The sequence below is a fragment of the Lagopus muta genome, chromosome 2 (assembly GCF_023343835.1).
Source record: "Lagopus muta isolate bLagMut1 chromosome 2, bLagMut1 primary, whole genome shotgun sequence".
NCBI lineage: Eukaryota > Metazoa > Chordata > Aves > Galliformes > Phasianidae > Lagopus > Lagopus muta.
The window spans coordinates 44,937,372-44,952,559 of record NC_064434.1 but is presented as its reverse complement, the minus strand read 5'-3'; the positions used below and the strand labels follow the sequence as shown (position 1 = coordinate 44,952,559).

At 43.5% G+C, this 15,188-nt stretch overlaps 2 protein-coding genes across 3 annotated transcripts in view; one reads left to right on the top strand and one right to left on the bottom strand.

The window, feature by feature from the left end:
- TUBE1 (tubulin epsilon 1) overlaps window positions 1–14,524 on the top strand; it is a 28,472-nt gene extending 13,948 nt beyond the window's left edge. Inside the window, exons 13-15 of one of the 2 annotated variants that reach the window (XR_007374962.1) lie at window positions 6,676–6,736; window positions 8,939–9,025; window positions 14,397–14,524. Coding sequence is in view for 1 of the 2 variants with exons in the window: in XM_048935540.1 (XP_048791497.1) it covers window positions 6,676–6,692 (17 nt within the window). In the remaining variant the exon portion in view is untranslated. Of the gene's footprint in view, window positions 1–6,675; window positions 6,737–8,938; window positions 9,639–14,396 lie in introns of those variants that run through there. The other variant, XM_048935540.1, reaches the window with a different exon arrangement.
- Window positions 7–7,846, bottom strand: CCN6 (cellular communication network factor 6). Its single transcript, XM_048935541.1, has 5 exons — window positions 7,739–7,846; window positions 4,288–4,579; window positions 3,682–3,921; window positions 1,202–1,395; window positions 7–296 (listed from the first exon to the last, which is right to left on the bottom strand). The coding sequence occupies exons 1-5, from the start codon at window positions 7,787–7,789 to the stop codon at window positions 15–17; spliced, it is 1,059 nt and encodes a 352-aa protein (XP_048791498.1). The 5' UTR covers window positions 7,790–7,846; the 3' UTR covers window positions 7–14.
- Window positions 14,525–15,188: the final 664 nt, after the last annotated feature.

Sequence of the window (15,188 nt, the reverse complement as noted above, 5' to 3'; positions counted from 1 at the left end):
TCAGTGGTGTTAATTCATAAAATTTTGAGTTCAGAAAATATATCTCCTGGATCACTGCAAATCCTCTGGCATACACAAGATGTTATCCACATCATCTTCCACTTGAAGAAGCCTTCATTGGGACACTCGAACTGGAGAGTGATCATTTTGGACTTATTAGGTACGCAGCACCTCTTGTCCATACATACCCCACAGAAAGTTAACTTGTAGCTTTGTGTAGTTGAACATCCTGAGAAAAATAGTTTCTCTGCTCTAGGGAACTGGAATGTTGGTTGGCATGTTTTTCCTTTTGGAATCTGTAAAACAACAACAAAAAAAAAAGCTTATGTTTTTACACATGGAAAACAGACCATGAAAAAAAACTTGTGATGTTTACATAGAAATATGTTGAAAATTACGCCTACTAAAAGCTGTCTTATTTTTCTTTCAGTAAACAAATAAAAATATTTTGGTTGGCCAAGCAGCATGACAGCACTTTGAAATTATACATCTGTAGCTTACTATTAAGAGTTGGCAACTCAAGGTAGAAAAAGGAGAAGTGTTGTTTTATGACTTAAAAGTATTTACTAATACATCCATTTTTCCATTACTTCTGACATTTTTGTTTTCTACTACCAAGTCATTTTACATAGGTTGCTCTGACAGTAATGCCTCCTATTTATTTCCTTGGAAACTGCAAGAGATGCAAAGAGTAAAATAACACTATACAACAGGAAATTCTCAGCTATGAAACAGTGTTTTCCAGCATAGTCAGCACCATTAGCCATGCATTTTTACCAGTAATGAAGAAGAGCCTGCATGCCACGCTTGTAAAAACCTGCAGCCTGTGGAGGTGGCCCACAGTTACCAGTGATGAAACACATACCACCCGCTCTGCTGATGCCTCACTGCTCTCACTTCTCCTGTTTGCTTTCCAGAAGTGTTCAGCAAGCATTGATGAATGTCAGTGGGTGCCACTTCTCCCCATGGAGGAATTCAGTGACACACACCTTTGCTTCATGTGCACTTATGTATCAGATGCCTTTGTTTCAGACTGCCCCTCTGCAGCCTTCAGTCATACAGCAACAAAATGTAATGGAATATTGACGGGAAGGTTCAACTTCTACTCCCATACCACCAACATCTTTCTCTGATGTTGTGGGCCAACATAATCAAATTGGAAGTGTTAATTTTGGAGCAGCCCTCATTTATGAGAAGATACCTTTATCGTCTTCAGGATATTGGTCAGACAAGGCTGGATGAAGCATAATCTCTTCTCTTTTTTCATTTCACACTTCTTGTTTTCATTGGTCACTCTGCTGGATATACCAATGCCACAGGTTCTGGAACACGGTGTCCAAGGAGTTGCCTGCACCAGGCACTTCTTCTTTAAAACTAGTGGTAAGTTTCTGTAAGCTAAAGCAGCAATTTCTTACTTACGCAGCAGAATAACCCCAAAAGGATTAACTGAATATAAAAAGGATAAGCATTAGGCTTCTGCTCATGCAAGTAAATCTAAAGATGAGGCCTTAAAAAGTTATTTAGACGTCTTAGCACTGAGCTGCCTTTAAAATTTATTGACACTCGTATCCTAGCAAAGGCTATAAAACTGCATGTGCTGTATGGCCCTTCTGTTTAATATGAAGAAAATAGTGTGTGAAGAGTTACCTGTGGAATTTTTATAAAATGGCCAGAGTGGAAGAAACATTGATTATTTAAGGCTAAATACAGTTCAAATGGGAGAGTGATGTAACCATTAGTACCAATTCCTGCTAGACACTGTGAAGACCAGGTTTTGTTTAAGAAAAAAAAAAAATTGTGTAGAAATTCTTGGTGTCTGTGGAATCTGCATTTAGATGACATCTGCATGTTAGATGACTGGCAGAATTACAAGGATACCTGGAAAGTAGACATCAATTTTAAGATCTCTTTGCAATAAGCAGATTAAAAGCCTGTCCCAGATCTGCAGTAAATAAAGGGAAGTTTAATGTTTGCTTATACTTCATACATTTTCAAAGTATAACCTCTGCACATCCCTAAATATCTAAGTTAGGTCAAAGTTGGACAAGGAAATCCAGAAAACATCAAGAGCAATGAAGAGAAGTCTAGCATTTGTTATCCATGCTAACAAGGGAATAAATAAATTAATTAATTTAAAAAAATATATATATATATATATATATATGTATCTCCTTGTAGATATTAGCCCATTGAGCCATTGATGCAGTTGATGCACAAATTTGCATGGTAATTTGCTTTGCTGTACTGGAAAAGGGAAGGGGGAAGACCTCATTTTGAAGCAAAATTTCAAGGCGATTTCTTCAGAGGAAGATAGGGTGAGGAAGAAGTTTATTATAAACACTTATTTTGGGTTTTTTTTTTTTTTTTGCACATTTGCCATTCCTCATTTTAACTTTATCTACTATTTCCAAATACTCTCATTGGCCCAAAGTGTCACTGGGCATTGGCTCCCCATGCACCTACCTAATGTGGGTCAGATGTTTTGATTACCATTGTTGTCAATGCGTGTCCCTCTCTGGTCAGATTAGTAACACTCTCTAGAAATGCACTACATTTGAACTTGGTTGCCTTTACTGAGTGTGGTTTTACTCACTGCATCAAATAGATTTCTCTAAAAGGTCTCTAACACTAGGTATTATAATTTTGCAACAAAGATGTGCTTCCTTTTTCATTTTTGCAAACTTGTATAACCGCTGTTAACATTTCAGAAATTGTCCAAACTGAACTTCAGATTGTGTCTTCAGTCTGTTTATCTGCAGATTGGCTCATGTGCTCCTGCAGTATTTGGGGATTTTTTTGATAATCTTTTTTGGTAAGCTTTGTGATCCCTTTTTATTGTATTGATCCATGTTGATGATTCAGGCCATAATTTCCCCATAATTTAAGTTGCCACCAAAGAAGCAGCTCGGCTTTCTGATATCCATATTAGTTGAAATGAAGATGTATTTTGTAATGTAAATATGCACATGCAAAGGGAAGGAAGGAGAGAACAGAAGGCCTGAGAGGAGGATCCAGACATAGGGAAGGGCTGGGGAAGCTGCTTCTGTCAGTGGTCCTTTCCCAAAGTAAATGAGAGTACTGCAGCAGAACAGGAACAAGGTTGAAGGGAGGATCAGCTGACCATAGCAGAACTGCATGGATAAAATGTGTGGTTTTGATCACACTGCATAGGGAAGAAATTGGAGGGAAGGTTGTCCTCATAGTGAGTGAAGTTTTGTGAGTTGAGGAAAGCTGCTAAGGCAGTCTATAATTTCCTGCTTTCCATTTGAAAATGGAGCCTGCAGTGTTTTAATCTGTGTCTTGAAAACCAAGATTCTCTACCACCACAAAGGGAGAGAAAACAGGAAAGTTCCTGGGCTGCTAAATGGCTGTCCATCAGCAGCCCTAATAAGGCAGATCTGACAAGCAGTGAAATTCTGCAGAAAGATGGGCTAAAGGTAGCAGTGGGTATTCCCTATCAACAGAAGAAAAAGGCTTTTTGCTTTTCATATGCACTGAGTTTAGAGAAAAGAATCTGTGACTTGAGAGTAAAAGGGGCAATTGGGACAGAGCAGACACCCTGGCAATGGCCATGATGGAGAACAGGAGTAGCCAGCATGCAGTCATCCTGGCTGCTGCAGCAAGGACACTGAAGGGGGCAAGGCTCGTGCACAGAGTTGTTACCAGCATAGCAGGGCACACCTGACATCCGCCTGTAGTTGATTGATTGAAGGTGCTTCTGTCCTGGGCCACACACCCTCTGTCCAGTCTTCTTCCTACCCGTGCCACTGGAGCAGGGACTTGATGCTAATTTTGGTGTGAATACAGGAGTACATCCGATCGCACCACTGATACACAGGCACTTGTAAAGTGGGTTAGGCTGGAAAGTCTGCCCATTGAGATAGTAAATGCCATTTAGCTCACACCCTACAGCAACCAGATCTGCAAATGGTAAACAAAAGTTACTAACACAGTGGGAGCACTGGGTTCTTGCTCACTAAGTGCTTGATGCAGTCATCCTTTCCTGCATTCTTAGCTTCAAATTCTTCCCAGCCCATGCACAATTTTGTTTGACCTCAATGATAACTACAGCTGTCCTGCTTTAAATTAGCCTTGTAACATATTAGCAAATAGCAAATTTATGCACAGTGAGCTGGTAGGCAGAAAGCATACAGTCCTTGCCCTGTTCTCAGATTCCCCAACCAGTGTGCATTTGTACAAATCACACAGCACAGAGCTGCACGGCTCCGCCAAGCTGGGCTCCCACCCTCCTGGATTTGCGGAATAGAACGTGAAAGAACGACTTACATGCACACACGCCTGTTTCATACCTAGGCTCATCCTGCGAGTAGTCGCAGTAGAGACCCTTGTGGGGATCACAGATGTCCACCTCATTGCAGACTTCTCCAGCCTGCTTGGCGCAGGCCTTGCAGCAACCACAGCCGTCCTTCAGCAGGCTCACCCCGGGGCTGCAGGTGGGCACTGGTGGGCACTGGCAGGGCCAGTGGCACAGCTCGGTGCGTGGCTGAGCTTCGCTGCTCTCTGGACGTTTTTCACCAGGCCTCGGCTGTGAGCGGTGGGCTTGCGCCCTGCAGAGAAACTTACATACAGTGGGATGGTTTGAGAGCTGTGTGTTCTCTGCATGGCTGGTACAGCACAAAATAAATCTCCTAAGGTCACAGGATCCAGAAAAGTGAGAAGCTACAAGACTTTGGTAGGGGGAACCAGTTCCAACAGTGAGCGTGGCCTACTGCAGGTTTGGAACACCGCTCGTTGGTCATTTCCTCGTTAGGACAAAGCCCATAGCAGATAAAGTAAGAAAAAGCATTTTAAAACCAAAGGTAGATCTATTTTAATTAGTCCTTCCTACAAGCCTTATATCAAATTAACTACCTTCCAACTCACCCCGCTGCTCAGCAGCCAACCTTTTGTGACACTTCTGATGGCCAAAGGTTTTGGAAATAGGGAACATTCAGAGGGTTACTTTGGCTCAAAGCAACACTTCAGGTGCTTTGAAAGGACTATCATATTACTTTCAAGTTCTTTTGTGCTAGCTGCAACAACTGCATCCTGTGACTAATTAAGGGAGGCTGGTAATTGTACTGAGCTTAACAGGTAACTTTCTAAACGAATAACTACTTGGATTAATAAGTGTTCCTTAGGCCTAGAGCTTACTCTGCAAAAATGGAGCTCTGAAAGAGGTTTACCTAAGCAGCAGGAAGTCAAGATCTAGTCAGAATTTGCAGTTTCCACATTCTGTCTCAAGAGTTTGCATCTAAAAATGTCCTTGATAGTTCTTGACTCATTTATTTATCTTTCTGAGGCACTGGGGAAGATTAAGTCTGCACAGTATGAAAGGATGTATTTGAGATAGGTATTCTGTACGTTTTTATGGAGGATTACATCTCAAACATGCCAGTTTAGATCTTAGCAGCAGGTATTTCCATGCTGAGTTTCAGCAGAAATGCAGGCTGTGACACTGCTGTTCAGCAAGGAAGGACATGTGGGGAATGGAGGCATAGCCAGTGCTGGCATGTAAGTGGAGTGTAAACCTAGGAGCTGCTCTGGCCTAGCAGCTCATGCTGCCCAAAAAGCAGGAGAGAAAGATGAGACCTAGGCCCTCATCACCTACCTGTATCACCATCCAACCCTGCAGGGGGTTGAAATCAGATGATCTTTAAGGTCCCTTCTAATCTAAGCAATTCTATGGTAAAGAAAAGGAGGATGTTTTGTATTTTTCAGGGCACGCGCAGTCCCAGCTATCCATTTCTCTCCATCCCTCTAGCTGTAGGGCACCCCTGGCAGAAGGGAGGGGCTGCGGTGCTGGTTGGGCTTTCAGGTCTGCTCTCAACCTCTGCAGAACTCAACATTACATGTGACATATCACATGAAAGCTTTTGCAGCATAATTGAGCTGGCCTAATTGCATGGCGCATTAAATGACCTTTTAAAGGCTCTTTTTTCTACCATTAGTTTCCATTTTTTATGGTCATTTGAAATTATACTTATGCTATCTTAATCCACACTTACTAATGAAACTCCGAAGTAGTAGTTTTCAAGTCCCTTTGGCTGTCTGATTTTTAAGATACATATTAATTCAGAAATGCAGTTCATGTATTAAATGAGTAATGATCTCTCATCTTGCATTCCACTGAGAAGGCAGAAGATAGTTCCATAAATGTAGTATTTTGCTAACCATTAATCATTTGCTGATAAAGGATTTCTTCTAGCCCTTTTTCTCTAAGTGCAGCAATAATACAGAAACAAGTAATTTCAGTTTACTGTTTTTCAAGCACCTAAGCTTTTCTCTAAAGCATAGCATTAATTTGATGAACGCGTGCATAGGAGCATTAAAGGCTATTAAGGGCTTGTTCTGGGAACACTACATGGAAAAAAAAGGTGTTCCCATAAATTTCACAGTATTCAGGAAGGTCTGGTTGCTTTAGGAAATTCACTTTCTTGCTGCTCAATGGGTTTTTCATCTTTTTAAGCAAAGTATTATTATTATGAGTTTGGCCCTGTGCCAACAATATGAGCGTATGTGGTTTAGATCAGGCATCTCATTTCAAAATGGGTACGTGTAGCAGGAAATGATCTGTGTGCTTCATCCAGTAAGTTTAATTTGTACTACAAATTAAAACGTGCTTAACACCTACGGAATTCTATCTAAGCAAGTGTTTTCTCTTTCCCTTTTTAGGAACAGATGTCAGCTGAGAGGTGTAAGACTTCAGAGTTGCCCCATAAGAAAACAGCACTGGGTAAGAACCTGTACATTTTAACTTCAGAATTAGAGAATAGCTCGGTCTGCCTGAACAATCTTCAAAAATGTTATGTGATGATGGAAATTCTGCTTATCAAATTTACAGGCCTGATATTTTCTAATTCTTGTATCCCAAAGCTTCTCTACAAAGCTATCCACATCACACAAGCCCGCTGCGTATTTTTACTGATCCTATGCACAGATCAGAAAATGAGACCATTGTATAGCAGCCCTTCATATGCTGTTGCTTGTTTTCGTGTGTTTTAAGGATTGAACAAGGTGTGTATGGCATAAATAAATAGCAAAAGTAGGCAACATTTTATTACTAATGTTCAGTTATATCAAGCTAGCTTTAAGTATTCCGAAAGTTAGCAGAGTCAGACAGTCTCTTGGAAATTTTCCATTTGGAAGTCATCTTGATCATAGAGGAGAAATACGCTGAGTACAGGTAACGTGTATTTTCAAAATGAAGTAAATAATGAAATTGGCCCTTGACACAGATCTCTTCAGCAATAGTTACCATTTAATATTTTCTCATAACAGACACAACACAACCCAGCCTAGATGGCTTTCTAAAATGCAGAACTATCTGAAAACAAAACTTACTGGATGTGTATACATAGATGTATGTGGAACATGAGCATGGACAAGATGTTTACTTCCCTACACTGTATCAAATAACCATTTGTGCTTACATTGTGAAAAAAGAAAAGAAAGGGGGAAAAAAATGCATGGTCACTGGCAATTTGAGCTTCCCTAACACTTCGTTTTCTGAAAGAGTCATATTAATATACAGGATAGAGAGGAAAAAATACCAAGATCAGGACAGATGCCATAAATAAGCTGCACACAAAATTTTTTCAGGAGTAGGGAATGTCTCCTTATTCCTTAGGAGTAATTTGCTTCTCTGAAATTTATTTTGTTGTTAAGCAAATAAAAACTTTAAACTCAGACAGGGTGAGGAATGGAGAAATCTTTTTCTCCTATTTAATGAACTTACCTGCTGGGTGCAGGGGATGATGAAGATAGTGGGAAAAAGGAGCCACCGCATGTTCCCGCACACTCAGAAGTGGAACTGGGAGATAGGGAGCAGGCTGGGCTGTGTCAGAGCGAGCACTGTGCACAAAGCTCTCCTCTGTCTCCCTTGCCAGCCCGGCTTTCCTCAGCACATGCACGAACACATAGACACATTCACACTTGGAATTCTCCACTTCACGCAGATCCAGCTTCACACTAAATCTTCCAACCTATCTTCTTTCCTCCGTCCCATGCTGGGGTCCAGCTTTTCACACCCTGCTTGTTGCCATCCAGCTGCTACAGCAGATCCTTCCTGACTAAACTGAGGTCGGGTGGGGTGACAGCTGATTCTTAAAACCTTCCTGCTGGAGATGTAGTGTTATTTTTGACTTGTATTCAAGACCATGTTGCAGGAATTTCTGAAATTTGAAGGGCAGAGCCCAAAATACCTGTATTTGTTGAGGTGAAGAAAGCAATGTTTCTCAGTGTTTCTCTAGTGTGTTGTGCCTAGCAGAATCATAACATAAAAATTAACACTCTTGATACAAGATTTCCAAATAGGAAAAGAGAGATGCTATGGTATGTTATAGTGCTGGTACAGACTTCACACTGCTTCTTTCCTACTGTTTTCTCCTTGAAGCGCACAACCTGTCCTACTGCCATGGCACCCTGCTGGAACACCCTGCTAGACCTTCTAGCTCCCCAGCTTTCCTCTCCTCAGTGCTGCTGAATTGATGTACTTGACTTTTAAGCTAACAGCTCAGTTCATCATTTGTGCTTTCCATGCAATGCTTATATATGTAGAACCTAGGTTTCTCTTACTCTCAGAAATCTCTTCTGTATTGTTTTGTAGCATTATCTAGGTTGGAAAAGACCTTCAAGATCAAGTTCAGTCATCAAGCGTACCTACTGAACCTCATCACCAAACCATGTTCCTTAGTGCCTCTGTAGCATTTCAGAGCGCATCTTATTTTATAGGACTGGTGGATAGCTGAGGTGGGAGGGGACCCAGGAGTCATCAGGCATCTTGTCTAGCCTGTGCTCCAGCAGCGTGAGCTCTGAGGACACTCTTCCCACTTTCCAGCTTGGGAGAAGTGGGAAGTGTTGGGTTGTGCATTATCCTGCCAGGACCACAGGGAGCACAGCATTCACTGGGAATGTGTTGTTCCTTGTTGCATCCTAGGAATGAAATACATGGCCAGTGCTGAGCTGGGAATATCTGCAGGAGCTGGCAAAGAGTGGTCTGTGGTGGTGACAGTTCCTGGTCTTGGTAAGCAAGAGATATATTCATATAGGATTACCCATCTGGTTGTTTTTTTTTTGGTTTATGAGGCTGGAATTCACTTGGAGTGCAGTACCTTTAAGATAAGAGTGAGACTAAGATTGATCTTTTTGAATTTGAGATTCATGTTTTCCTTTATTAGTGTAAATAAGCTGAGAGAACCTGATGGGTTTGAGAGGGGTAGGAGGAAGATTCCACACTGGGGAAAGTGGGATGGTATTAAAATGTGACTGTAAGCATCTGGGTGGCTTCCCACTTGTGTGCAAAGCAACGTGCATGCTGCTTCAGCCCAGGCAGGGCTGGCTGGAAGGGCAGCACTCCTGCTAGCAGCACCAAGCTCTCTGAGGAGCGCTGTGCCCTCCTTGCCTCTTCCCAGAGCAGCCACATCAATCAGGCTGGGCTGCCCAAGCCTGCAGGACGTGCAGCACGAACTGTGGATGACAAGGAGCCACGCGCAGACAGCAGCACTGACCCCTTTGCATCAAAAACACACCAGCGCTTTGCTTAGCACTGGGTCTGTGTCTCCCTTAGTCCTGGCTCTGGTTTAAATAAATAAGGGTTTTGTGCCCTTTTGCTCTCCTGCAGATCTTCAGCAATCTCCCACAAGTTCAGATTTAGTGTCCTCAAGGCTGAGTCCAGACCCAGCAGAGGTTTATCTGTATGCATCCTGCTTGCCAAACCTCCCTTGCAGATCTGATTACACAAAGCATCATTCATTTTCTGAAATAAACCTGCTCTTTTGTCTGGTGCCATTCTAGTACTACCCTGATGGAAAATGTAATTTGATTTTATATTCAGTAATCTCTGCATATAGCATGTGTTGTGAAATATGCCATGTAAATCCATTGTCTTAAGAGACAGAGATGGAAAAGGAAGGAATTCAAACCCATAAATGATTATAACTGTTTTCTATAGCAAAATGCCGTCTCAGACAAAATGCCATATATGTTCACTGCTGATATTGCTATAGGCTAGGATTGTCACTGCTTCTGTGGGGCTCAGTAGAGCCCTTGTGACAGCACCCAGCAAAACCAAGGCTGGGCTTGGCTGTTTCACATAAATGGGTGCCAGTCCTGGAGTCCATTTGTCATGTACCAGTGCTACAAAAAGACTCTTCTGTTTCACTCAGTACAACCTGCTGTGTCTGTTCAAAGACAGATGAGTAAAAAGAAACAAGCACATTGTATGACAGCATATTGCCCTTGGCTCACCTGAAGCATTTTCTTACATGTAGTTTGGAAATGCTGCCTCCTCCAAAACAGCTGTGCAGGCAGTGCCATGCCTCCTGAGAGCTGTCCTTGTGGCAGTGGGGCTGCACTGCACACACCTCCCTCCTGGCACTGAGACTGTGCCCATTCTGTGTGCAACACTGGGATCCCCTGCAGAGGAATGGAAATGCTCTACACAAGGGTAGCTCTGATATGTTCCTTGCTGTGTGTTCCTACTTCAGCTCTCATCCACTTCCAAAATGATTTATTGCGCTTCTCAGAGCCAAAACATGGGACCCAATTGATCAAAATATTTAGCCGTTGATTTAAGATGTCTACAGCCCATTTTCAAAACTGGCTTATGCAGATGGGTGTCTTCATCCTGTTGCCTTCTAATGAGCCTCAGATTAAGAAATGATGCAGTAAAGTGTATCTTTTCCTACAGATGCATCTCTGAAAAGTTTTTTCTTTCCAAGGCTATTGACCGTGTGAAAAACAGAAATTCTCTGAACTGCTTAAGTTTAATATCTGTCAGCAAACGCAGGCTTAGCTCTCCCATTAGCTGACCTTTCAAAAATACTGTGCACATTGAGCAAGACTGTCCTGCACTCAGCCCAGCTGTGGGCTGATTCTGCGCAGCCCATCTGGAGAGCCACAGGCTACAAAACACAGCTCAGGGAGAGCAAATGGAGTAAAAATGAAGATCAACTGGGGACCTACCAGACAAAGCAAAGAAGTGTAACCACACTGCACTAACCCGTTACGTGCTGAAATTGGCTGGTTCTACCTATAAAGTAGTGGCTCTGCTTTCTCTTTTTAATTTGATATTGAATTATCGGTGCCAGAATAAACATGGATGAACTGAAATTGCGTGATCCAGTCCCCAGCACTGTGCAGAGCATTCCCTCCTATGTGCTGGGGGAGAAGTGTTGTCACCATGCATGTTGGGACATGGTGGCCAACCTCACATACCAGGAAATGTGTGAGCTGTTGCAGAGCCTGGGTGACTCTCAGAGAGTTTCCACTGTCAGATATAGGTGTCTTGCTCCAATTTGTAGGAAGGAGAGGAGGTTGCAATAGGAAGAAAGAGTAAAGCAGCTTCCCAAGCTCCTCTGCTTTGCACACGTAGCTTGTGTGCCAACTAGAAACATTCCTGATGGAAACGAAAACAAGGTCCCAGCCAAAATCCTACTCAAGGCCTCCTTGAGGTGAGAGCATGGAAAAGACACAGGAAAAGGACTGTATTTCTCCCAAAACACCCATTGGGGATTTTTTTTTCTATTTTATTTCCAGTTGGTATTATTATTATTTTGAGAAACATCTCAACTAAATATTGGTGTATTCCACTGCTATCTCCAGATTTACTTTGGCTCCAAATGACCTGAAAGACAAACTCAGCTCATCATTCTGTGGGGAAAGTGTCTGAAAGCCTCTGCAGAGATACCTGTAAATTGTTGGGTTTTTTTTCATGCCAAGTGCCTGTCACAAGGGGGAGAATTCCCCACAGTGGGCTCTCAAAAGCAGCAGAAACATGGGAGTTGGCAGTGGGAAGCATGAAGAGCGAGTGCTGGGCAGGCACATCCAATCTGAGCAAGGGGCTCTCAGAAATGGCAGCAGCCTATCTATCTTCTGGCTTCACATAGACGGTGTAAGAAAGGGCATGAGGAAGTGAGTTCCCACCCCGGTCCTCAGACTGTGTCTCTCAGGCTCTGTAGATCAGTATCCAAGGGAAAAAAATTCCTTTCCTCCTTATTGCAGAAGTATGGAAAATAGTGTGGAATTTCTTTATTTTACCATTTAAGAATCTCACTACAGATTGTGCATATGAAAGAGTGCAAAAAATCATGGGAAACTGATTAAACAGCCACATTTGGCTTATTTTCAGTTTCCTTTAGAATATCAAACCAAAAATGTCCAAGCAAAACCCCACACCAGCTCAACATCTCCAGAGGGCTTGCAAGCTTGCCGGGCTTACGAGAAAATGTTGCCACATGGTGCTGGGATGGCCACCTCAGCAATTCAGCCTCATAGTTGCCCTTTCTTCTTCAAGCCTACAGCAGAATTCCTTGTAAATTATCAGGGAAATGAAAAGCACCACCTCCACCACACAGCTGTGATCATTCACTTCACCCAGTGCTCCATCCACCCCTCACCACCGAGCCAAGAGAGGAGAAGCAGCAGCAGGGTCAGCTGGGGGCGGCCCTCCGGGAGAGGGAAAAGGGAGGAGGCAGGAATGGTGAAGGCAAAAGGCTCCTCAGTGAGCTCAGATTCAGAAATGCCCACACAAACCAGTGAGTAATGCCTCCAAGACCCATGGCTCTCACTTCTGCTTTGCAGAAAGGACTGTTAAAGAAGCACCTTAAATTCACAGAAGTGCTCTATCTTGTATTAGGTACTGTCCTGCCATCTGTCGGACTTCTTAATTAAACCCTTGTTTAGTATAAGGGAAAAATTAACAAAAAAATACCAACCAACCAAAAAAAAAACCAAAACAACAGTGACAGCAGTTGCTTGTTTTTTTGTTTCAGATATTTACTTTGCTACAGTAGTTCAGCAGTCTGGGTAATCCACAGCCCCATCCAGACATCCTTGAGACATAAATATTTACCAGAGGATGAGCTACAGCACAATATAGGGAGGGAGGTGGCAGGTCTCTGCCTTTTGGGTTGAGATTCCCCTGGATGTCCTCCAACACTGGCAGCTCCCAATGAGCTGGAACTCATCCATCTCAGTGGGGGGGCAGCAGGCTTTTCCTCAGTGCAGCTCCTCTGAGCAGTAGGACACTTCTTCCTCAGGAGGAGATGAATCACGTCTCAGCATACCTCCATGCCTTTTTCTCTCTGCTGACCATAGAGGCAGCAAAGGATAACATCTGGTCAGAGAAGGGCACCTTTCATTGTCTGGGGTGACAACTGGCCAAACGCTGCACCTGGCCACCTTGGCAGTGGGCAGCCAAGTGCAGTGCACAGCTCAGCACTGAGATTCCTCAGGTGATTTCCCATTCCCATCTGGCCTTGCTTCCTGCACTTCTGTGACATGGGTGGTTGGGGTCGTCCCACCATCTGGGTGTCCTGGCAGATTGCCTTTAGCTCCTAATTTGGTGTGAGGGTCAATCAAAGGGAATGTTCAGGCCTCAGAAATGTATGGATTATCATTGTTCTGATAAAGCTGGTATATTCAAAGTGGGGAGCTTGTCCTCTTCTTACAGTGTGCTTGTCAGCTTGCAGAGTGCTGCTCTTTTTGCTATGTCAGAACACAGGCAAATCTCCTATCTGAAGCCAACAGGCAGCTAAAGGAAGCCACCGCAGGCTGACCATGTGTTCTGTTATCTCTATAAAAATATCAGAATAGCTCACAGCCGGTCTGCACCTGGAAAGGTTTTCTTAATTTGAGATGTTCGTCTCCATGAAGACCTCATGCGAAATGTTGCAGGGAACCTGCTCCTGCCCTACCTGCAGCTGGAGCCTGACAACAGTGATGGAGAAAGCAGGCAAAACTGCTTCCCTGAGCCACATCTGTGATTCAGGGCAACGTCCAGCATGAAGGGAGACAGCCTGGGGTGCACACACATGGATGAGTGATGCTGGCTGGTGCCCAGCTATGACATTAGCAAGATAGTGACATTAAGTGAAGCACAGAGTGCACTCCAGCCTCTTGCCATGGGCAAGGGCACTGCCTTGGACATATCCCAGGAATGTGCACTGGGTGTGGAGCGCTAATACTCAACTACCAACTAAAGTTTCTTTAGATCTAATGGAAACAGATAACATGAAAACATCCAGCTGGGATCCTACAAACAGCAAGGCAGCACAGAGCTTGGCCCACTGGAGATGTCCACTTGCTTTTCCAAAGGCAGCAAATGCTTTGGAGCATCTCATGGTTCTTCCTGAACACAGACTCACCCCACTCTCTTTAAGCATCAACTTGAGACCCAAAACCACCTCAGAAAAGGGGTAAAACCATGGTGCAAGAGGTTCACTGGGGTCAGAAACTTGTGCAAGCTCGGTGTGACACATAAGCAAGCCACCACCAAGGGAACACAGCTGCTGTTGGCTAGAGCTATCCCCTCCTACAGATGGCTGTCACAGATGTCGCTGCTGCCATCAAAATGACCTGGTCATAATTCTCTTTCATTTCTTTCTTTCTGACAGGAGAAATTGCTGCACTTGGAAAGAAAACAGCTTTTATTGCAGTTCTGAATGTCAGTGCTGCTCTGAAACATCTAGGAAAAAAGCACACAGAGTTCAGGAGAATAAACAGTGCTGTGTACCAGTTGTTAGTGTGTTCATCATGCCTTAGGAGCACCTGATGTCTGAATGAAATAAAGAGGACAGCTGGGAGAATTGGCCTCTGGGACCCCTGGCCTTGCTTCTTTATACACTACAGGACAAGCTTCCACCTGCAGAGTGGCTGTGCACAGCAGCTGTTGGCTGTGCACGTAGTTCCAATCCTAAGTACCTGCAAGGCTGCAGCCTGACCTAGCAAGAACATAAAATTGGAGAAAAGTAGTCAAATAGCAGAGGAATTCAACCTTGATTAGATAAAATTGAATCTGAAGCACGCAGCAGCATCACAATGCATGTATGATCAGTAACTTCTGACCTGGTAAGAGAGAAACATGGGAGCAGTTGTTAAGCGCTCAGACAGGTTGAGTCCTGTCAGATGTGATGGTGCAGGGAATGTAACTGTTCCCAGCTCCATCGTGTTGCTCCCTCCATGTGCATCCAGCTGTGCAGTGATGAACACGGGAAGAATGGGGCAATCCCTCCTGGTCTGTGCCATGAAGCATAAGCCATAACATAAAACCCTTGCTGCTCCTACACGTGAACATAGCCTCTCCCAGACCTTTTTGTTGAGCCAGACAGTCCCAGAGCCACTGACACTGGCATATTAACTTCTCTCTGAAGGTGTGTGAGGCATTTACTTTTTTATTGGAATTTGTT

What these genes read in the sequence shown, in the direction of transcription:
- CCN6 (XM_048935541.1), bottom strand. Translation starts at nt 7,789, where the DNA reads ATGCGGTGGCTCCTTTTTCCCACTATCTTCATCATCCCCTGCACCCAG. An exon ending in CAACTACAGGCGGATGTCAG is followed by an intron (nt 1,396 to 3,681) that starts GTGTGCCCTGCT and finishes TTGCTGCTTTAG; the next exon opens with CTTACAGAAACTTACCACTA. An exon ending in ATATCCTGAAGACGATAAAG is followed by an intron (nt 297 to 1,201) that starts GTATCTTCTCAT and finishes GTTGTTTTACAG; the next exon opens with ATTCCAAAAGGAAAAACATG.